Below are 24163 nucleotides of genomic sequence, written 5' to 3'. Positions count from 1 at the left end.
CTCGGGCCCTAATAAAAATACCCCCCCTCTGTCTGAAACACACACACACTCACAGTGAGACTGGTGGTTAAACTGAACCAGATAGATCTGTGAGGAAACATGATGTAGAGTCCGACTGATTCCGATATTACCAAGTAAAAGAGTCCAATATCAATTTAAGCTGATATTCTTGAATGTGGTAACTAAAGATATGTACTTGAAGCAGGACATTTTACAATTCAACAATAAACTTCATTTGGAATTTAATAATTATAGGCATCTTTTTCTGCATTATGTTCTTTAAAAAAGATTTTTTATATCAGCACATATTATTATTATTATTATTATTACAATGTCATACTGGTATAGAGGTCGGGATATGATGATGTCAAAATGTAATGAGGCCAAAAACAGAACATTGACTGCATTCTGATTAGGACACAGCAAATGCTGTTTTCTCAGATGGCTGAAGAAATTTGGTATGTCTTGAATTTCTATCAGTGCACAGGTAGTGCAAGTGTTCATACAGGAGGTTCAAAGGTGACATAATGTGTGCTTATTTTCAGGTTCATAATTATAATTTGGGTCACTTCTAGAATGGGTTTACATGCTTGAGTGCTAAAAAAAAACCTGTGCGTGCATGACCTGTGGCAACAAACAACAAAATTGTTAAGTGGATGTAGTGCTTTATGCCACATTAATAGGGAATTTGGGTAAAATTTGGCCTTCAGTAGATCACCTCGGGGCACGACCCTTGAAGAAGGGAAAAGACAACCAATTCACCAACTCAGTCTCATGAAAAGGTACTTAACTGTCAGTTTGTAAATCTTAATAATAATTAACTTAATGATTACAACCACAATAACCATAACGGCTAGTAATGGTCGAAGGACTTTGGAGTCCTTGACAGGGTAGAGGTTGACAACATTCACTCATGTACAATATTAAATAGACAGTATGACGCCTCAAAAGTCTTTTATTTAACACAAAGATGAAAACACACAACTAACATGTACTAAATACAGGTGTGTATGTGTGTACGTGTGTGTGACATGGTGCCGAGCTAGGGAATATTGTTAGTTACATGCAAAGACCCTGAGTCTGTGTGAAGCATAATTCAACTAGCATCAAATTAGCCATGTAGCAAATAACCTGACTACACAGAGATCACAATAACACCTAAACAGTGAACAAACACATACGTAGATTGAACACATGCGCATAACATCAACCACAAGAGGTCTGTGCTTAGCCGTGTTATGCTATGCTGTGTGCTATCTAGGCCCATTTTAACGTTGCCAGTCTTTGAAGAAAAGGTGCTGGTGGTTCCTTAGCTGATGCCAGCGTTGTAATCCCAGCAGCCCCGTGGGGAAAGAGATGGAGAAGAGAGAGAGAACAAAGGATGCCGGAGTTTTGACTATCTGGTTAGTGGGGGGTCTGTCACACTGACCAACAGAAGCTCAAAGCTGGGTCTCTTGGGGAATTCTGGGGGAACTGAGTTGAGTTCAGAGTCCATTTTGAAACCCACAATGAACAACTTCATCTGTGGGTCCCAACATGGGCATCCAAAATACTAGGGAGAATCAAGTCAGGTGCAGGAAAATAGCACTTGTGTTATCAGAGACCACACTTATTCAGGCCATCACTTGTTTTCACTGCCATCAGGTAAGCTCAGTCATACACACTACTCATCCACTTTTCAACAGTCAGGATGCAGTGGCAAATAGCCACAAACGCACAGAGTCTACCTATTTAAGGGGGTATGGACTGAATTTAATACTTACCTTCAATGTTGTTTTCATAATATAAATCGAATCAACCAAAAGGGGTGCTGGGAAGTCTGCAAATATTCTAATCATGTTTCCTTAGAGACTTTGGATGGGGATTTTTTTTTTTTTTAATGATTAAACAAATATATTTACTTTTGTTAATTCCACTAAATTCTCTGTGATGTTTTATAGAGTAGAGTTGCCCTTTAGAGCAGGGTCTGGACAAGAGCCAATTTATGAGGAAAATAAAAATGACTTGACAAATTGTTTTCTGTTACAAGGATTGATTATTTATTGTTCTTGATATATGATTATGATATTTCACTAAAAGGATTATGCAGGCCAGGATTACAACTATTAAATGGTAAGATTTGACAGGAGGAACCTCCCCTATGAAAAATGATGTTTAGCCACACCGGGCATGCAGTTGTTATTAAGGTTGGTGAGTTACCAAACAAGAAAAGCAACTTCGAAGGCGTGTGCATACATGCCACGAAATGTGTCAGATGATAAGACTTCTCAGAGAGATGACTCGGTTTTTATCCATCACAGACTTTAATTGAATTGAGGCACACATTGCTTATCAGGCAGACATTAGGGGTGCAGCAGGTTTCTGCAGATGCCAACTTTGGTGGGATTATAAGAGCAGAAATTAGATATATAAATGCAGAGATAATTATATAATTAAATGGAAAAATAAATAAATACATAATTATATAACAAAATGTTTGAATACAAAAAAATAATTAAATAATTATATAGTCACTTATCAAACTACTCCAACCTCTCATTAACATTTTCTAACATATAAGAAAATAAAACTCGTAAAAAACAAACAGACTGATGTTTCGGTGTAGATGGAAAATACTGCACAGGTGATGTTCTTTAAGTGACTGAGATTCTTTACATCACCTGTCAGACCTTGAATGCTATTTGAAAAACATAACTTTGGTTCCAATATGAACAGGGGTAAGGAGTTATTCCTGAACAAGGCCCGATCTACAATCCCAAAGCATCAGTATTTGATGAGTATGAGACTCCAAAATCAGTTTTCTTTTCTATCTATTTGTGTTAATGTCAATATTCAATGATCTTAAGATTCTATGGAAAATATTCTATCCAATAAAAACTGCTTGTTTATATCTCATTCTCTTACTTTAATTCCATCAGAGAGAGCAAACTGTTTAAAAGGAGGGAGGAATATGCAACTGTGCAGCAATGGCAAAGGTTCACATGGGTCACAGGTCAGGTAGGAGGGCCCCTTATCAGCTCCGTCAACAACCATCGCTCTCCACTCACTCACTACAAACTGCCCCCTTCTTAAAGGAGCCATGGCACTCTCAAGCTTGGTGGATGACCTAAAAGTCCCAGATCCAGCTTAATTTTTATAAAGTTTCAGCACAAAATTAAGTTATTTGACACTTTTTTTACCTGCTCTAGATTATGGGGATGTGATTTACATGCATGCTGCTCTCTCAACATTGAAGCCCCTTGATGAAGTGTATCATTCTGCACATTTTATTACAGGTGATGGGTTTAGAGCTCCGTACTACATCACTGTGCTCTTTATGACAAAGTTGGATGGCCATCTTTATCTGTAAGAAGGGAACAGTCTGGAAAAGCATCTCTGTGACTTCCGTCCAACACCTGTGAGCCTGTACTCTGAAGAGTCTTCTCACAGGACGCTGCGTTGCCATTACCGTAAATGTTACATGAATCGCGCATTGGAAATATTGGTGCGGCTCATTTGATCACGCAATCGCGAATGACGGCTGACTTGGACGCAGTTTCCTGGGGGCTTGGGTGAAGTACGTACAGTACAGGGGAAGTAGCGGTCACGTCCATATCCTGTACGTTGTCTGGACGCAGTTTTTATCATATGACTTCACACTGGCCCCGAGTTAAGCTTCAAATGAGTTGGAGACAACGGAACTGTCCGTTTAACGTGAAGCGATATGGCTGCGAGCGCGGATCCACAGATAGTTGTCATCGGATGCGGGATATCAGGTATAGCGGCGGCTCACAGGCTCGTTAAAGCTGGATTTCATCATGTGCGGATACTTGAAGCGACTGCGAGGAGCGGAGGGAGAATCAAAACAGGGAGACTGGGTGAGCGACATTGCTGTGTCTCTTTCTGTGTAATAATGTTGTACTGCCTTCACCGGTCGCCATAACTCATTATGACTGGCTCCACCTCTCTACGAGCTCTAGTGTAGACATGGTGAGATCCCCCCAGCAGTATCACTCTCAAACTGTTCCCATGAAACAAACAGATCCCTACATTTCTTCTTTTTTGTTTCTTTGGATGTATATTTTAAAGTTCAATCCAAAATGAAAATCCACTCATCAGCCTCATCATCTTCTCACCTCCATGCAGATGGAAAGTCAGGTGAAGTTTCTAGTCCACAAAGCATTTCTGGAGCTTCACAGCAAAACAGTGTTGCAGCATTCTCCTGAACAACTGAAGTAGATGGGGACTTGTTTTAAAATGTGAATTAAACAACTGGACATGAATATAAAAGGGCTCCGTACAGCTTCGTCTGGCGTAATCCAAATCTCCAGAAGCCCCAAGACTCCAAATTGATTTATAAAGATGCTGTGAACCTTTTTTAAAGAGGTCATATTTTTGCTCATTTTCATGTTCATACTTTTATTTTGGGGTCCTGGTAGAGTAGGTCTACATACTTTAATTTTCAAAAAACACATTATTTTCCTCATATGGTGCATTGCTGCAGCATCCCTTTTCACTGACTTGAATATTAGTTGTAACTTCAACCACGCAATCCTGTTTACCCTCTACAGGTAATAACGTCACAGAGATAGGAGCGAGTTATATCCACGGTCCATCTGAGGAGAACCCACTCTTTTGTCTGGCTCGTGACTATGGGCTCCTGGATCCAGAGGCCCTCGACCCGGAGAACCAGGCCATGGACATTGATGAACGTCCTCCATGGATTCCCAACTGGTTCAGCAGTTCAGGTCACTGGATGTTGTAACATCCCCTTTTTTCCCCTATTTCAAGTTATCCTATTGATTACTTTGTGGAAGTGCAAAACAAATGAATATTTTATATTCTGTGGGTGATGTGCAGGTCAGAGGCTGAGTACTGAACTCATGAGACCTGCTCTGGAGATGTATAATGAGCTCATGGATGAAACTTTACAATTTCACAATAACAGAGACCACCCCTGGGCCAGCTTAGGACATTTCATGCGATCAGAAGTATGTCACCGCTCAATCAGCAAAATTATTTTTCAGCCGCATGATCTGAAAAGTTCTTGGATGGTATAATAGATCCTGTGTGTGCTCTCTGTGGGTGTGTGGTACTGTGTGCAGGCTCGACAGCGAGCAGCAGAGAGGTGGAAGGACAAGGATAAAAATACCCAGGACCTGCTACTGTGTGGCCTCAGTGCCAAGCTGAAGGATGAGCTCTGTGCCAGTGCAAGTCACAGCATGGATGAGATAGACCTGGTGGGATTCAACATGTTCGAAGGTCTAAGTGGACTGGACTGCACATTCCCAGGGTTTGTACTCCACCATCTTACAAACATATTCACTCTTAATAAAAGGAATAAACTTAAATGTTATACTTAGTGAGGTGCTAAACATGCTCAGCTTTATTTGGCCTTGGTTTACTCTGATTAGGCTCCTCCAAGGCACCCTGAGACAGATCAATGTATTCACCACCCAATCAGGTGGTCGCAGTCCCTGTCTATCAGTAGAGTCGAAATGATTAATAGATTTGTCAGTTGATAGAAAATTAATTGGCAATAATTCAGAATATGTGAGGGTCTGCTGCTTGTCTTCTTCATACATGAAAGTAAGCTGAGTTCTTTTTTGTTTTGGACTGGACACATTTGAAGACATTCACTTTGACTCTGAGAAATTGTTAAAAAATCAAATTATAAACAGTTTTCTGTCATTTTACAGGAATCACTCTAAATAAGTAATATAATAAAAAAAAACATGCACTCAGTTCTGTCTCAGTTTTTGAGACACTTGATACTTATTACTTATCCATTTTTTTCCCTGTAAAAAGAGTTTTCCCTTACCCAAATCATAGGTGCTGTATGCTGTACAAATTGTAAAGCCGCCTGAGGTAAATTCTATTAAAGACATTAGGCTATGTAAATAAAGTTTTTCTTGACTTGACTTGAATACACTCTGGTAATCCATTCTGGAATCTTCTTCTGCTCTGTCTTCCTTTTGCTGTGTGTACAGGTGTGGTGCCAGAGTCTCACACTCTCTAATCCAGGCGATCTAGCCTGACTACACCTTAAAACAAATATTATCAATATTAAAATATTATTGTTGAGATCATCTTGTCAGGCTCCTTGGGGTGCTGAGACAGAGCCTTACTGAGATAAACCAATATCTATCTTAATTAGAAGCTTATACATCTGCATCCAGGTAACTTCTACTCATGCCTTTCTCTTGCAGTGGCTTTGAAGGTCTAATCAAAAACTTGATGTCAGAGCTCCCCGCTGACTTGGTGACCTACAATCGGCCTGTGCGCTGTGTCCACTGGAACAACACAGAGAACGGAGTGAACACTGTGATGGTTGAGTGTGATGACGGGGAGAGGATCGCTGCTGATCATGTTATTGTCACAATACCTCTAGGTACATTTCTACACACATCCTGTACTACTGATATAGAGTTGTGTTCATTTTAAGTTTATTATTTGTGGCAGTGTGCTATTCGGGAAACATTATTTTGACTATACAGATGGGGTAGTCGATATCCACTAAATACATTATATTAACAATATACAGGACATTCTGATATAATAATTATTTTGGAAAATCAGATTAAGTAACCAGATGGGAATGTCTGTGTCTGGTTAATCCAACTAAATAAATATCTGACAAAACAAGGTAGTTCATCACACGCATGCAAGAATCATAAAAATTCTATATTGCCATAAAACAGTCAGGCTTGTTGCTCACAATAGCCTCATATAACCGTCGTTACCTCAGGGTTAGTGGTAAGGCAAAATCTCTCATCTATGTTTTTTCTCATCAGGATACCTTAAGAAGCACCATTCAACCCTGTTCTGTCCTCCTCTCCCGGCACACAAGCTCCACTCCGTCCAGAAACTGGGATTTGGGACATGCAACAAAATATTTGTGGAGTTTGAGTCACCGTGGTGGGATGCTGACTGTGACATCATTCACCTGGTGTGGGAAGATGAGGTCTGTATTGCAGCCATGAATCACACAGTGCCTTTACAAGCATGCACAGAACCCTTGTGTAAATACTATTAAGCGTCTCATTGTTCTGTAATGTTTGCACTGTGGCAGCATGCTTAAATATCAGGCTTTGTCAGATCTAATTGATTTGTTTCCTGTACTTAGTGCATCACTGACAAATGAATACACTCACACACACATCGATTGTTTGTTTTACACCCTTTGTGTCTTTAGGCGGACATTTTGGACCACGTGAAGGATATAAGCAAATCCTGGATAAGAAAGATGTCCACGTTCAATGTGCTCAAGTCCTCTGAAAGGTACAAACAGGTGACGGTTTCTCAGTCTTCTCTATATAAAACGTTTACAACAGCTATGTGACTCCTCTTGTCAATTCTCATTAAACTCTCAGGGGTAGCCATGTTCTCTGCGGCTGGATCGCTGGGCATGAGTCAGAGTATATGGAGTCACTTCCTGAAGAGGAGCTCAGATGTTCCATCACAGAGCTCATCCGCACATTCACAGGTGAGTTTCAGATCTGTGGTCTCTACCTGTAGCTGTCTCCTAATTGTTAGTATGGATGAAAATGGATAGCAATACTTCACTGTTTTGCTTTTTTTCTGAAAGTAGAATAACTGCCTTGCAAAGAGGAGACTGTTGCAATGAACAACAGGAAATACAGCACATCGCATCATATTAAAGGTGCACTATGTAGTTTTGGGGAAGAAATTTAAATCATAAGATAAATATCTTCATTGAATGACTTTTAATGCCTTAACAAACAAAATAAACAACCTCTTTTTGTTTTCACAACTGAATACACTGAATAAACAAACTGACCTTAAAGGACAATATATTTGGCGGACCCTGCCACCTTTCTAGCTTCAAACAGTGTTCTGGGTCCTTGTTTTCCTCTGAGAACAGCGCGTTTATTCAGTTATGGAAAAAAATAAATATTTCTGTTATTATTACCTCATTAAAATTTTAGATATTCACATTCTGAGTTTAAATGTATTCTCCAAAACTACATAGAGTCCCTTTTAAGATGTGAAAGAAATTAAAAAAGGACTGATGATGAAATTAAATTTTAAAAATTAAAAGATAAAGCTCAGCCCACCTGGGTTGTGTGAAAGAGCTTCATCTTAATCGGGTGAATGGACAAACATTACAACATTCAATATATGCACATAAATGCTTTGTAAATGATCCAATCGGAGGACCACACACCTTTAGAAAACACATTCATTACCATACAGAAAATAGGTGAAGGAAGTTTTTTTTACAAAAGAAATCTATAAAACATCACACCACCATACTCTAAGATTAGATATAGATTAGTTAAAAGTGTTACTAATATTAATACAAATTCTACTCAATAATGTAATGTACACACTGAGTGAATAGTTTATATTCAGCTTCATTTTTATGATAGAAATTGTTCGTGCCAGTTTAAAATAATGGGAATGTAATGCATTTGCATTAAGTTAGCATATAATCATCACATTAATATCTTCCCAAACCTGTCAGACTTTTCAGAACGATATAAGATTCCCAGCTGTAAACAGCTCAAGGATGTTTACACAATTGGTGTCCTTTCCTGTGGTGCCACCCACTGGCCAATCTGTACATATTTTGACTCACTCATTGTAAGAATAGCAGAGCTATTTTTAGCTTTGTATGCAGGAGTATTACCATATAGTATTACAGCCACAAGTATGACCTTAAGTGTCCTGCTGAAAATGTATGGGACCTAATTAAAGAGGGCACTTTCCTTCTTACTTCTTTTTTCTTTTCTTTCTTTTTTTGGCCTTTTCGTGGTTTTATTAGATAGGACTGCTTAGAGAGATGGCTGGAAACAGCATGAGAGAGAGGGGGGATGACATGTTACAAAGGGCTGCAGGTTGGACCTTATGGGGCTTATGCTCTACCAACTGAGCTACTTCTTACTAACAAAAAAGTTTTCTAAAAATGTATCTAAGCCTTTCCTGGATGGTCATGTCACAATAACTGTGTGTGTTTAGGAAACGCAACAATCACACCAAGGGGAATCCTGCGCACTCAGTGGTTTCATGAACCCTGGACATGTGGGTCCTACTGCCATCCAGCAGTAGGTGTCTCAGCACAGGACCTGGAGAACATGATGGAGTCTCTGCCTGTGAAGGGATCACAGTCACAGGTACACATCAACATGTTTTGTTGTCCCACAAACACACATGTGCATAGTGAGTACATTAACACTACCTCTGTTGTCTTTCAGTTCCAACTGTTTGGTCTGTTTCAGCCCCTGCAGGTGTTGTTTGCGGGAGAGGCTACTCATCCCTGCTACTACTCCACCGTCCATGGAGCTCTCCTCACTGGGTGGAGAGAAGCTGATCGACTCATCTCTCACTACTCCTCCGTCAGTCCATGTAGCCACCCAGATCAAAAAAAGATGCTGCATGCATAACAACATTTTATATTTTTTTACATCGAATCTGTGAAGGTTGATACTTTTCATCCTATGGATTTTAAAAGAGAATTCCACTGATTTTACTTTACTTATAGACTATGTACTTGAGTAGGAGCTACGCAAATTGTGTTTAAGTACCTCTCGGACCAGATGAGGGATAATGGTTTTCCACATCTTTATATTTGAGGGTCTTTTTTGTGTGTTTGTTTGTTTAGAACAAGTAGTAAAAAAACAAGTGACATACACAATCGTCCACCGATGAAAGATCACAAAACAAATAAAAGCTTGCCAGATTATTCCCAGTCAACTTGTTTACCAACCATAACGCATCTCTTGATTTGTGGAATTTACATTTCAGCAAACAGCTGAAACCACTGGAAAGTTTCACTGTTCTGTATATTATGTTAATAGTGTTTGCTGAATAACTGCACATTGATGCAAGAATGTAATTGTTGGAGCAACAGTGTTTTTTATGCAAAATTAAAATTTTAACTGATTAATCCATAAACAGGTGCGAGTCTGTGTTTGCGGTCCTGCATGCTTATATGTTGTTTACTGTTATGGATAGGTAGCCATTGGCCTGATTATTCTCCTAATGTTTTCCATTCAATCACCCTACCAAGTGAAAATCTAACAGCATTTGGAAGCTGTCAAGTCATTGTGAACCTCACAGTGGCAGCAGCATCTTTTTTGGTTGTACTGCAGAAAAACCAAGCCAAAAACATTATTGAGTAGCTACTCAGGTCACATATGTGTAAAAAGCAGAAATACAACCCCTCTGAATTAGATTAAAAGTAGGGTTCCCAATTCTGTTGGGTAGGAAATATCTTACAGAATGGACTACTCTGTAAATATAGTTTAAAGTTGAAAAGCTCACCTTGTCAGGTAAAGTGACAGAAGTCAGTACAAAAGACTATTTGAACCATTACAGGGTGTGTTGTGGGGACATGCAGGTCACAGCCAGTCATTTAGTGGCAGACTGTCTGAGTGGCAGGGGTGAAAAATGTTTTCAAAAGGACACCAGCTACAACATTGTTTTATTATGTGACTCAGGTTTAAAGTATAACCAGACCAAGCATATCTGTGTAATAAAACACACATGGAACTATGGCCTATTTAACCATTTAAAGGCACACAGAGACCAATAATGATGACGGCACTTTAACATGCTTTATCTTCCACAGGGGCACTTTTGGAGCCCCCCCCCCCCAAAAAAAAAAGTAATGCAACGACTAACAAATATAAAAACGATCATTGTAATGCAAATTCTTAAAAGGCTGTTACAAATCAAATAATGGCTGAATCTTGATATTTACCGCTTTATGAGTACATGTGTAAGAAGCTGAAGCCTATGATCATTGATGTGCTGCCACATTTACCAACTTGTTAAGTACCCCACCCTCATTTAAAATGACTTTTATTTCGAAATTCTTGACCGGAAACGACCCCTTGTTTTCATCATCTCCAGAGGAAGTCAACCAGAGACAGTTAACCACCAGCGGAGTGAACTGTCTGTAGTAGTTGGGAGCCAGCTATGTCTTTGAATGTGAACTCTCAAGTAGTAATAATCGGATGCGGGATATCAGGTATAGCGGCGGCTCACAGGCTCGTTAAAGCTGGATTCCATCATGTGCGGATACTTGAAGCGACTGCGAGAAGCGGAGGGAGAATCAAAACAGGAAGACTGGGTGAGCGACTGTCGCCTACGTGTTGTGTAGCAACTTCTTCACATTTGCCCCGCAGCATTTCATGCATGTACACAAGGGTATCTGTTTCCCACAGAGAAAGCCTGACAGGCTCTTGCAAGACAGATACACGTTTTATAATATTACGTGTTTATTACAGCAGGAGTGGGTGCAGCCTTTTATTATTTAACAAGTATAGTCTCCCCTGATGTAAGTTAGGGTTGCACCAAATGGTAAAAACACAAATAAAGTGCAATTATTTGTACTGGGTAGACCGATTATCGACTGGCCGATTGTCTGAGCCGATATTCAGCATTTTTCCAATTATCGGTGTAAGTGATGTTTCTGTCAGAGAGCCAGTGTATCCATTATCTGAAACCGCTTATCCTCTCTAAGTCACCTTACATCCCTGGAGACATTGACATTGGGCTCACACCTGTCCTTAAGGACTCTGTAAGGACACTCCCACACAGAGTTTAAAAGCCTGCAACTCACCTCTAGTTAGGTAGAACTGAAGAAGCCTCTTGGATGAGAGGTGAAATGTCTTCAACAAACTGAAACAAGTCCAGTTGCCTACGATACAGTACCTATACTTGGCCATATTGCAATTTCAATAATATTTAGATTATTGCGCAGCCCTATGTAAAATGTTTTTTCTTCATTCACACCAGACGTATCTATGTCTGCTGTAAATCATTTGACTATGACTAATAAACGCTGCAGATGATGATGCAAGGGTTATTCCACTTCAGTGACTGTATAATGGCTGAACAACAACCAAGATCAGTAATGATCTTTTTCTCTTCTGCAGGTGATAATATTATTGAGATAGGGGCAAACTGGATCCATGGACCATCCGAGGAGAACCCCGTGTTTTGTCTGGCCCGTCAGTATGGGCTCCTCGATCCAGAGGCCCTCACCCCAGAGAACCAGACCATGGACGTCGGAGGACATCCTCCCTGGGTTCCCAACATCTTCACCAGTTCAGGTCGCCAGAGGTTTTGAAAAAAACAAAGACTGTTGTAAGACTGAACTCTCAGATAGTAGGAGTAGTAGAAGTAATTGTAGAAATCTGTATATGAGGGGCCATGTAAGGTTACATTTTACGGCATGACATGATGCATTATTTTAGGTGGTAATTATTTTTAGATAGTTTGATCTTGCCCTTTTATGCCAAGGCCCTATTGCTTTCTGTCAGCTGGTATGCATAGAGTAAATAATTATATCTGTAAAATACTTGGTTAACTAAAATGAATTACAGCAGCTTGCACCTTTGCATTATTATGTGTAATGACACATTTCCACTGTTGAGCCGGGCTATAGACTTACTGTAGTGCGTGAGTAAAGTGATATAAGTTGGCTGTTTTCCTAATAAGTATTCTGTGGGTTATGTAACGTGTGCAGGTCGGAAGCTGAGGGCTGAGGACTTCGGTCCTGCTAAGGACATGTTCACTGAGCTGCTGATTGAAAGTTCAGACTTTCAGAGTAAAGGAGGAGAACCCTGTGCCAGTGTGGGAGATTTCATCAGATCAGAGGTACATTTACCAGCAGAGTGTGCGTTAGCTACCAGCCTGGATTATCTAGAATGTTTTAGCTGTTTTTGATAATAAACTTCATCTTGTTTTGTTGCTTGCTGTCTGGCGCAGGTACAACAACGAGCAGCAGAGAAGTGGAAAGATGTTGATGCAGCCACTAGATCTCTGAGACTGTGTTTGATCAGTACCATGTTGAAGGTGGAGTGCTGCGTTAATGGATCTCACAGCATGGATGAGGTGGGCCTGGGGGCCTTTGGCCTATACGAGACTCTACCTGGACTGGACTGCACATTCCCAGGGTTTGTACTCCTACTGTACATACAGTTATTTCAGTAATCTATTTGATTAAATCCTAATTTCCTGCATTTACATATTAAAAATCTCATTATCAAGCTGCATAAAATAAAGATAAAAACCTGATACATAAAGTAGCTAAGTACATTATTCAGTGTATTATTAAAGTGATTTCTACAGCACGTGTGTCTCTCTGACTTTGACATTTCCTCTCTCGTGCAGTGGCTATGAAGGTCTAATCAAAAACTTGATGTCGGAGCTCCCCGCTGACTTGGTGACCTACAATCAGCCTGTGCGCTGTGTCCACTGGAACGACACAGAGAACAGAGTGAACACTGTGACGGTCGAGTGTGATGACGGGGAGAAAGTTGCGGCTGATCATGTGATTGTCACAATACCTCTCGGTAAAATCAGATGCATCTATTCACACGCACAGTTTGATGTTTCCTATCTCAGTGCATGAAATGTTGAGATTGTGCTACACAAACAAGTTCTAACATTCAACTTAATGATCTTCAGTTTAAATTTTGCTTTAGTATTGTAAGTTATCACAAAAACATTTTTATGTGGTACCAAAATATGAACATTTTTGGAGAAATGCATCCTCTATAGGCTGCAAAGCATAAAGCAACTACAACATAAAAAATGTATCACAATGAATAAATAACATTATCAGTAGATAAGTGACACCTTGGATTGAAAATGCAGTGACGGCAGCATGACATTGACATGGGCTTTTCTTCCAGGCTGTTTGGTTCTGAGCATAAAGTAACTTGTTCTGGTTCATCAGGATACCTGAAGAAGCACCATTCAGCCCTGTTCCATCCTCCGCTCCCTCTACACAAGCTGCACTCCGTCCAGAGACTCGGTTTTGGAACAAACAACAAAATATTTGTGGAGTTTGATTCGCCATGGTGGGATGCTGACTGTGGGGTCATCTATTTCTCATGGGAAGATGAGGTGAGACCTGTGGTCAACAATTAAAGGTGTACATTTAGTACATTTCAGACTCAATTATACTGGAAATAAAAATACTGTAATAAACCTATAAGTTAAGATGTAGATACAGCCAATATAAAGAATATTTCAGAGGAATGACCGAGGCTTGTTGAAACAGATCGCCCTTTATTATACCTAACTATGAAGCCAACAACCCTGTGCAAACAGATTGACTAGGCACAAACTAAATCCTACACTAAAGCTTAAAGCTGAAATTGACAAACCGTAACTACATCCCCTTTAGGAACCTCACAAAGGAAAATGCACACCACACTGCAAAACCACCGCTAAAGTAGCTAGGTTGCTAAACTGCTGTATTGAAATTAGTATAAATAATTAACACAGACAAATGATTAACAACGAAAGTAGTCTTTTAAAATCACTTTCCTGGGGCTCAAGACCTTTCGTCTGAGCTTCGGCACTGAGCTACTATCCAAGCGTCTCGTTTCGTCCTGTAGTGAGGGTGGACTGAGAAAGATAGAGCTCTGATAGGAGGGTGGCAGTGTAGACAAGGAAGCCGACACTTTTGGGGTGGAGTAGGGCTGCCACCAAGGGCTCCATGGGCAATGTGTTTAGCATGCTTTTCCATTCCTTCAAAATCCAGGCAAGACACGTCTTGAGAAGGGGTCTTTCTAAAATATCTCTCCATGAGACTGGCTTCTCCCAGGAGCTGGGAACACAATGTGGAAAGTTGTCTTGCGGGCCACTTCCCTTGGGGAAATTTCTTTCTCTTGTAGCGGAACTGAGCGGGAAATGGGAAATATCTCATCATGTTCACCTGCCACCAAAAATGACCTGCCCACTGACTCTTTCTCCTCCTCATTATAATCCAGAATGAAGTATTCAACTGTTCAGCTATGACTATGTCTGACACAGGTGGCGTTGAGCCCTGGCAGGGTATCACTGTTTTGATGTTAACCTCCGAAAAGACAACAGAGTAACCATTTTGACTTAGTTCCTGTACACATGATCCCAAAAATGTTTAATGATTTTGCCACTAGTTGGCCACGAATCTAACGCATGCAACCACTTATATGTTTTTTTCTCCTTCGTTATTCAGGATGCCATGGTGGACCAAGTGCCAGATGTACAGAGATCCTGGATAAGGAAGTTGTTTGGCTTCACTGTGCTCAAACCCACTGAAAGGTCAATGACCACATTGGGACACAAATGCTGGTTCATGTCTCACATGTTTATATTGTATTTAACAGAAAAACACTGTCAGATTATTTGATTAGGAGTGCAGTTTTGTTTGTGGTTTAACTTTCAGGTATGGCCATGCTCTGTGTGGTTGGATCGCTGGGCATGAGTCAGAGTATATGGAGACAGTGCCTGAACAGGAGGTCATGCAAAACGTCACACAACTCATCCGCCGGTTTACAGGTGAGTCTAAATAAGTCTGAAATGACTGGATAATCATTCCAGCCTTGGTTATGTTAGAATAATTTCTTTCAGCACTTCTAGACTGATTGTGTATGTTTAGGGAACCCGACCATCACCCCGAGGAGAGTCCTGCGCTCTCAGTGGTTTCATGACCCCTGGACATGTGGATCCTACAGTTTCCCCAGAACAGGCTGCTCAGTGCAGGACCTGGAGAACATGATGGAGCCGCTGCCTACGAAGGGATCACAGGCACAAGTACCTAAATGTTCATACTCAAACATTAATGTGTGCTCCCAGCAAACACACCGATATGCACATAATTTGCAATATTACAATATATATATATATACAACCAATTATTGAGTTTCACTGTTCCAACTGTTTGGTCTGTTTCAGCCCCTACAGGTGTTGTTTGCGGGAGAAGCTACTCATCCCTGCTTCTACTCCACCGTCCATGGAGCTCTCCTCACTGGCTGGAGAGAAGCTGATCGACTCATCTCTCACTACTCCACCGTCAGTCAGTCAGAGCCACCCAAGTCAAAGCTTTAAAGGAACACAAAAAGGGATTCATGACCAGATTTATAGCTAAAATCTGCACCTTCTTTAAATTACGATGTTTGGGTTAATTGTCTGGAAGCCTGCTGCTTATTTAAATCAGTATTTAACATTTTTGGAAAGTTCAGTGCATTAAAGTACAAATGGATTGGTCCGGAAATGTCAACTTGGACAGGCAATCTAAAGAAGTGATCAGTACAGTTATGATATTTTCACATTAAAGATACAGCTTAAAAGATTAAACCATGAAAGATCTCCTTGTTTATTTTAGTAAGGGGAAAAAGTGCTCTTGAAATGAAATTATACATGTAGTAATCCTGTTTACAAATCAGCGTAATAACAACGCGGGACAAGTGATATTAATTAGCAGTGATTTTGTAATTTCATTGTCTCATTTTTATGACTGAATTCCATACAGCTTTCAACTTTACCCTTTGATAATATATATATTGATTATGGATGAGTGTCAGGTATTGTAAATAAACTAAAGATTTATAATTAAATTGTTCTTGTCCTGTTTTTATTAATTATTTAGTTGTTTATATCATCTGTTCTTGAACGTTCATTCAGATACCAATCAGATCTATTGTTCTGATTGTAATTTATTGAGCTTGTTAGCAGCATGTTTTATATATATATATATATATATATATATATATATATATACAGTATAAACTGTCACCACTTTATCAAATATGTTCTTTACAGTTGTGTGATTCTTTATCTTTTATCATCATCGGACATCAGTTTTTGTGTTTGTGGTTTCTACATAATGTTGCTTTAAGTATCAAGTTGCATTTTATTTAGCTAACTTTGATGAAGAAATTAACTCATGCTTTTGACATTCTCTTATACTCGTAATGGAAGTCATGAGAATATTTATTTACGTTTGTAAATAAATGAATGAATTATACGTTTAAAACATATATATCAGCAGCTGGATGCTGCGTCACATGAACACACATCACACGTGTAATTAAATCACCAGCAGCTATTATTTAGAATCGTGTGTGGTTGTCTGTCATTTGATTTTACAAAGGCACACATTTTAATAAACACATCATAAAAGACAATTATTTTTCTTAACCAAATGATTAAATATGCAATTTTTTATTTTTCCTTTTTTTCATTTTCAGAGATGGGTACATCTCTGAAAATATTCAGGGCCCCAAACTGTACAAGTGTACCAAGTTTCATGCTTTATGAACTACAAACTTACTACACAGCCTCCCTCGAGTGCGTATGCGTGCAGGTGCATGCAGTCTGTTACGTCTGTTCGTGCTCGTTATTCTATTCCCCCCTCCCCCCCAAAAAATGTATCTTTCTTCTTTCACCTTAATTGTTCTGACTTCATGAGTAACTTATTTCGACTGCATCCTCTCTAGACATACTTGTGGGGACGGTTCTGTTATGTTCCGCCATTTTTAACGCAATTTCGTGTAACTGTAAAACTGTGTTGAGCCATGATTATCAATACAGGTATTTAATAGCTGCACAGCACGACTTCAAGAGATATTTATTAAAGTTAACCACATTTCATCTCGATTAGGGCACTAATACAGCAGTTAAACCACACAAAAATGCATAGAAGAAGAAATAGTCTCACAGCGGAACAAAAATGTTTGACGGCAAGTTTCCAGTCGGCATGTAAACAGTGTAGCACACCATCAACATGTCCAGCTCATGGATCTATAATAATACATCCATGGTCCAGCTCCAGCTTAGCAAGAGCCTGTCGGTCATAGTTAGTCTGTCAGTACCACAAATGAAAGCCAGTTAGTCATATTAACGATGAAACTGTACCAGGCGCTCCGTAATGTCGGGAAGTTCAGAACCGCGTTTGACTTCGGTGGACGGGACGTGGCCCATTGGTTCCCCGGACACATGGCTAAAGGTGACAGCTCTGCTTACAGTTAGCTCAAGAATATATCAAATGTAATGTAACGTACTGGTCTCATCATTGCTGTAATGATGGTTTCCACTGACTTTGCAGGACTCAGACAGATGAAAGCCAGCCTCAAGAGTGTGGACTGCGTCATAGAAATCCATGATGCCAGAATATCCTTTTTATTTTTACTGCATTAAAGTTAGAATATAGAGGAAATATTGTAACAAAGTATTATCCAAAGATAATCCAAGTTATATCTACAGCAGTGTTGTATTATTAGCTCGTATAGTAGTGCCAGGAGATGCCTGTTGTTTAATGATATCTATACAGCACTTTTCAAAACAAGGAAACACATTTCTTTACAAAACACAATAAAACAAAAACACAGTAATCATACAAGCATGATCAAATAGAGAATGCTATAATCTCCATAAAAAGATAATTCCATAATATGTGAGCTGTGAAAGTAGATATAGTATATTCACCTCTGTTGTTTAATCTTCAACCACAAGGAAAGCCCTTCCTGATTGCAGGTGCACCTTTAAATAAATTCTTAAAGCAGTCAGAAGCCATAGAAAGGACAAATTGGTGAGTTAAAAAAATGAAAACTCTCAGCAGCAACATTTTGCCAGTGAACAGAAGTCAAAGAGGGCAAAGATGGTCTGATCTTAGAGCAGTTCATGAACTGCTTGAAACAAGCCTGAATTTATTTATTTTACTCTAAATATTTCATATTCTTAAGTGAATGTGTTAAAGCAATTTACCACCATGCACATATGTGACCAGGTAGCATAGTAGCATTATGCCCTTGGGAGCCCAAGCAGGTAAATCCAAACATGCTGCTGTTTACTGCAGTGGTAAATTTATTTTTTCTTTAACATGAAACACATTCCCTTCTCTGGAAGAAACCCTGTGTTTCAGGAGACTCTAGATGTCAGACCACATCTGCTAGTTCTCAACAAGACGGACCTCACTGATCTGTCCAACAAGCAGGTAAGAAGTCGTGCTGTAATTTCAGGAGAGTCACATGTCATCAGGGGTTTTAAAATCAGCGACGCAAAACTATGTCTTTACATTTCCGTTGTAGAAAATCCTGAAGACGCTGGAAAAGAACGGGGTGAGGAATGTTCTCTTCACAGACTGTTTGAAGCAGAGAGATGACAACATCAAAAAGGTAAAGGTCATCTTCACTTTGTACCAAACATTTGACTGTTGCAGAAGTTTGTCGTCAGCTGATATGTAATAAAGATTATGAGCATAAATGTGCAAATTATTCTGTTTTTTACCTTTTCTGTAGTTGGTGCCAATGGTGGTCGAAATTATCGAGAGCACACCGCGCTTTAACAGAGACGAGGTAAGCTCACTCCAGGCCATTTGACTATTTTTCTATTATTTTATAGTTTAACATTATAACCCCTGAGGAAATGTTACAGCTGTCAGTGCTCTCAGTTGGAGAAACTGTGTTCTCAAGGTTTTCTTGTTACTTATCCCCCAAAATATACACAAATACCAATATTTTGCAATAAGCTACATGACATGTAAGGCAAACAATACCACAAAATGAGTAGTCACACCTTAACAGAGCTACAACCAACGGTTATCAAATTATACAACCTTTCTCTCCTTCCCCACCCCCATTTTTTCCCCCTAATATATTGGCCGTACTCTAATTTTGTCATGTGATTCTTTCAGAATACAAATTATTGCCTGATGGTGATCGGAGTGCCCAATGTGGGGAAGTCATCTCTTATTAATGCCTTAAGGAGAACATACTTGAAAAAAGGTATGTACAGTAAAATTGAGTGTTTGATAGTTGTTGGACGTTAAGATAAAGATAATAGTAAAAAAATAATTGATATTGTAATTTCACTCCAATTTCAGGTCGTGCATCTCGAGTAGGTGGGGAGCCAGGTATTACAAAAGCAGTCCTGACTAAAATTCAGGTGGGCGTGGACGACGTGTTTGTCTCTAAATATGTCCATTTATGGGTTCACTGTGTGCACATTTGTAAAGTATCTATAGCTGTCTTTGTCCTCAGGTGTGTGAGCGACCCATAATGCACCTGTTGGACACACCAGGAGTCCTGCCCCCTAAGATTGAGAGTGTTGAAACTGGGATGAAGCTGGCTTTATGTGGTGAGTAGAGCATAATTATTATTATTTTTATCTTCCCACAGAAGAATTACTGTCATTCAGGAAACACCATGTAGAAGTGTTTTTTAACTAATTTTTAATATTTTTCTTTCCAGGAACTATTCTGGACCATTTAGTGGGTGAAGACATAATCGCTGACTACTTACTCTACTCTCTGAACAGGCTCGGGAATTTCAGGTGTGAACTTTCTCCATAAATTATGATTGAGTGAACTTTGATATAATCAGTGTTTCTTTTGCTTCACATTACAGTGATTGAAAACTGTGTGTGTGTGTTTCTGTGCAGTTATGTAGAGAAATACAACCTCCAAGAGCCTTGTGATGACATCAAGAATGTTCTCAAACGTATTGCTGTAAAACTTGGGAAGACTCAACGGGTAAAAGCCATTACTGGAATAGGTAAGAAAAAGCTAATCCTTCACATACTCCTGCTACATTCAGTGTCATTGACTAGCTATTAATAAAGCGAACAATCTGACATTTTGGGAAATACATTTATTGTAATCCTGACCAAGATTTGGATAAGATGATTTATACCACCATCATGTCTGTATGATAAATATTACACTAAAGCCAGCAGCCGGTTAGCTTAGCGTAGCATAATGACTGAAAACGAAGGCAAACAGCTAGCCTGGCTCTGTCCAAGGTAACAAAATCCAACTACCAGCATCTTAAAAACTCACTGATTAATTATATTAATAAGTGTATTTCAGTGAAGGTGTAATGAAATGAAATGACATTTGTTTTTTGGCAGTAAATTATCACTGCATTTATCCTCAGTGTCCTGCCAGCCTTAATCATAATGACTGTTCAAGAAAATGTGCCAATTCATTGGACTGTATCCAAACCACGCAATCAATCTTCTCATCTCAATCTTAGCAAGAAAGTGATTCAGCATGTTTCCAGATATATTCACATAATTATCTAATGATAATATAGTGACAAGACTGGATTTTAAAACATAGGAAGACATATTCTAATCCTGAATACTAGAAAAATGTGTTTTCCATGCTGAAATCCACATCTGTATTTGTTTGAACATCAGTAGGAAATATGTGCAACATACCAACGTCTTAGAGATGATTGAAAATGTTTGTTTCATGTCTCCCTCAGGGAACATTACCGTCACTATCCCAAACTACACAGCAGCGGCTTACGATTTCATCAGAGCCTTCAGGAAAGGAGAGCTGGGACAAGTAATGCTGGACTGACCTCGGCCATTTTAACCAGAGAAGCCACCAAAGTGTCATCAAGGGAACATTCTAGTCTCTGTCCTCGTGCCTTTGACATTTTGGGGACACGATGCAGTTTGTTTTGTTTATGGATGACATAAAAAGTCAGCAGAGCTCTGTATCATTTGTAAATAAAACTATTTGACTTCATTCAGGTACATTTCTTCTCAGCTTTGTTTTTACATATACATGAGACGAACATCTGTCAGGGTGTAAACAGGATATTTATTAGCATAAAGACATTGATCACAAACTCTTTATTTAGTATGTACATAAGTGGTGTGGTATATAATAGAGTGCACTTATAAATATGGAACAGTCTGTTGCTCCTGAGTGTCTACTGCAGGTAAAAAGCTTTTCTGGGATGGCAGACAGACCCTTAAAACCTTCAGAGACATGAATAACAGTGAGAGCAGCAGTTTGTTTTCTAGTGTCCCTCCCATAACACAGGTCTGAGAAATACATTTGATACATTTCAAGTTTATAAAATTGCACAGACAATTGAGATGATTGTTGGAAATGCAATTCAGCTTTAGCAATAAACAATACTCTCATTTGCACCGTCTTTTGGTAGAAAATCATTTTCACAGCCGCCATAAAAATCATTCAGATCACCGAGCAGTAGTTTGAAATTAGGTAACGCTGAAAGGATGGAGTATAAAACAAGAACGGCTTATTTTCCTTTCTAAAAGCAAAAAGTCTAATGGATTTCTTTTTTCTTTTTTTTTTGTAAGTGACTTGGCAGTTTTCGTTTCAGGGGCAGAATAATGCTGGTGCCAACTGAGTGCTTTTACTCTGTCGAAGAGAAAACATACAAATAATTGACCTCAGTTGTGCTGAGCAGTAGCACTGATCATTCACCTCACATTTGTGGTGCATATTATGAAAATAAAGATTTTTGAGATACAGCTAAGTTTGGCAGTGCAGTTACAGTTGGCAGCCTGTGGTTTGATTTCTTTCTGAAGGCTGGTGACATTTTTCTGATAAATCATTTTCTTCATTTACATACAGGAATCAGGCTTTAAGGAAGGAAACTAACTCTGGTTATTCTTGAGTTTTGTGGTTGATGAAAAGCACTCTGAGAGGTGAAATGTCACATTGAATACTGTGCTGGTAATGTACATTTGTCCATTGGTATAGAAGATTATATGTGTAAAAACATACAGTACAGTGATGTTTTTATAACAGTTGTCTCTGCCCACCTAGAGCTGCAACGATTAATCCATTAGTTGTCAACTATTAAATTAATCTCCAACTATTTTCATAATTGATTAATCAGTTTGACAAATTTTTTAAGAAAAGAAAAGAAGGCAAAATTCTCTGATTCCAGCTTTTTAAATATGAATATTCTCTGGTTTCTTCTTCCCCTGGTTTCTTATGACGGTAAACTGAAGAACTTTGGGTTGTGAACAGAAGGAGAAACTTGAGGATGTCATCTTGGACTTGATCAACATTTTTCACCATTTTCTGACATTTTAGAGACTAAACAACTAACCAATAAATTAAGAATATAAATCAACAGATTAATCAACAGTGAAAATAATCCTTAGTTGCAGCACTATTTCCACCAATGTGTTGCACCTCTAACTGGTCTTCACAGTGCAGGTTCCAGCCAGTCCTGCACATTTTAGTCAGATCCAATGCAGAAGCTCAGCTCTAGACTGAATCATGAATTTATCCTAAAAATTAACGTGAACATCTACAGTATACTGTCCAGTAAGAGTCCATATTTGGGGGAAAATGTTGCAACAATGATAGAAACCATCTGAGGGAGAGAAAATCCCCTTTGAGTTGAGCCTGACATGAGTGCATCAAAGTAATTGGTCCTGTTGAAGTAATCCAGCTCTTCGTCTGAGTTGTCTGCGTTGCTGCGGCGGTAGGCAGAGGCGTACCATTTATCCGCCGTTAACGCCACCGCCGCCCCTGCTGCTGCTGCACTCGCCACCCTCACAGGGGACGACCGCCCTGCCGCCCTGAAGCGAGAGCGGGTCCCACCGTATGTGCCTGCTCCTCGGTGGTTCCCCGCCGTGGAGCTGCGGGAGGAGGACCCCCGAGAGGAGCCCCGGGATCCTCCACGACCGCCCTTGGACAGCACGGGCTCACAGAGGAAAGCAGAGAGCAGGAGGCAAGTCCAGAATGTTGCAAGCACCTGGTTCATCCCTGACATCTGTGATGAGGGAGACATGATGGAGAAGCTCATTTAAGATGCATGCTGCATCTATGGCGATATCACCCATTGTTGTAAAACATGAAGGATGCTCATTGGATTATGGGCTGTAATCATTTCAGCAAATTCAGAATATGATCCTGAACAGGTGTGACATAATATGTTCTCAACAGCAGGGAAGAGCTCAGATTGTACTGAGCAACAAATGAGAGACATCCTGATAGTGTTCAGTGTTGTTGTTGAATATGCTCTCCACAAACACACATCTCTGTGTTGCAGATTGGCCCTCTCCATTAAAGTAGGTCAGTTTAAAAATAAATATGCTCCACAGAGAAAGCAGCCGTCGGCTTTAGGCTTTAATGTACATGAAATAACATCCAGTCTATAGATGATTATGAAAAGAAAAGGCAAAAGATGGCACATATGTTGATGATAGGCCACCATTTGGAATGGATTACAGAGATCTAGCAGGTAACTCGGCCATTAGGTAGAAATGTAAAAGATGTTTTTAATATTTTTCGGTCGAGATGTGATCATACATGAATGCATGTATAATGTAGATATAGCATGATGTTCAACACGGTGAGTATTCTCATAAATTAGCCTGTAAGCTGTTGTGTTGTAGCCTGAAGGAGTCACACATTTACAAAGAAATGCACTGTATGTATATACAACCAGGCCTAATGGCGGATGCTTACCTTGTTCCCGTGTTTGTATCCCCGCATTTGTTTTGGCACTCGGAGGAGATAAAGGCAGTTGTCACGGAGGATGCAGGCTCGTTCACGCAGATGACCGCGAGAACGCGCAGCGCGCTCACACAGGAGCGTCAGGAGAGTCAAACTGGGGTGAGTCTTCAACAGCTTCTTATTATCTTATTTTGAAAA

At 39.6% G+C, this 24163-nt stretch overlaps 4 protein-coding genes across 6 annotated transcripts; 3 read left to right on the top strand and 1 right to left on the bottom strand.

Moving 5' to 3' along the window:
* Positions 1-3502: 3502 nt before the first annotated feature.
* LOC311270705 (peroxisomal N(1)-acetyl-spermine/spermidine oxidase-like) lies at positions 3503-9891 on the top strand. The gene is made up of 10 exons (XM_084375799.1): positions 3503-3857; positions 4551-4727; positions 4840-4970; positions 5085-5272; positions 6189-6370; positions 6774-6943; positions 7175-7260; positions 7353-7465; positions 8962-9116; positions 9222-9891. The coding sequence occupies exons 1-10, from the start codon at positions 3704-3706 to the stop codon at positions 9384-9386; spliced, it is 1521 nt and encodes a 506-aa protein (XP_084231925.1). The 5' UTR covers positions 3503-3703; the 3' UTR covers positions 9387-9891.
* A 980-nt stretch (positions 9892-10871) lies between these two features.
* On the top strand, positions 10872-16337 carry LOC311270712 (peroxisomal N(1)-acetyl-spermine/spermidine oxidase-like). Of its 2 annotated transcripts, none has more exons than XM_084375823.1 (10): positions 10872-11077; positions 11886-12062; positions 12479-12609; positions 12721-12908; positions 13126-13307; positions 13694-13863; positions 14963-15048; positions 15173-15285; positions 15386-15540; positions 15682-16337. In XM_084375823.1, the coding sequence occupies exons 1-10, from the start codon at positions 10924-10926 to the stop codon at positions 15832-15834; spliced, it is 1509 nt and encodes a 502-aa protein (XP_084231949.1). In that variant the 5' UTR covers positions 10872-10923; the 3' UTR covers positions 15835-16337. The 2 variants fall into 2 exon arrangements, with proteins under 2 accessions (XP_084231949.1, XP_084231950.1); XM_084375824.1 differs by having other exon boundaries at positions 10951-11077; positions 11886-12096.
* Positions 16338-17477: 1140 nt separating this feature from the next.
* Positions 17478-21270, top strand: mtg1 (mitochondrial ribosome-associated GTPase 1). Of its 2 annotated transcripts, XM_084374747.1 has the most exons (12): positions 17478-17523; positions 17558-17734; positions 17834-17900; positions 18619-18721; positions 18816-18902; positions 19026-19082; positions 19421-19511; positions 19610-19671; positions 19767-19863; positions 19977-20058; positions 20167-20279; positions 20994-21270. In XM_084374747.1, the coding sequence occupies exons 2-12, from the start codon at positions 17632-17634 to the stop codon at positions 21089-21091; spliced, it is 960 nt and encodes a 319-aa protein (XP_084230873.1). In that variant the 5' UTR covers positions 17478-17523; positions 17558-17631; the 3' UTR covers positions 21092-21270. The 2 variants fall into 2 exon arrangements, with proteins under 2 accessions (XP_084230873.1, XP_084230872.1); XM_084374746.1 differs by lacking the exon at positions 17478-17523 and having other exon boundaries at positions 17555-17734.
* Positions 21271-21317: 47 nt separating this feature from the next.
* Positions 21318-24085, bottom strand: sprn (shadow of prion protein). Its single transcript, XM_084374924.1, has 2 exons — positions 23978-24085; positions 21318-23279 (listed from the first exon to the last, which is right to left on the bottom strand). The coding sequence occupies exons 1-2, from the start codon at positions 24002-24004 to the stop codon at positions 22812-22814; spliced, it is 495 nt and encodes a 164-aa protein (XP_084231050.1). The 5' UTR covers positions 24005-24085; the 3' UTR covers positions 21318-22811.
* Between the last annotated feature and the right edge of the window lie 78 nt (positions 24086-24163).

The sequence above is a fragment of the Pagrus pagrus genome, assembly GCF_965226575.1.
Source record: "Pagrus pagrus genome assembly, chromosome: 15".
In the NCBI taxonomy this organism is placed as follows: Eukaryota; Metazoa; Chordata; class Actinopteri; order Spariformes; family Sparidae; genus Pagrus; species Pagrus pagrus.
Note: the sequence above shows the minus strand (reverse complement) of the source record. Positions and strands in the feature narration are given on the sequence as shown.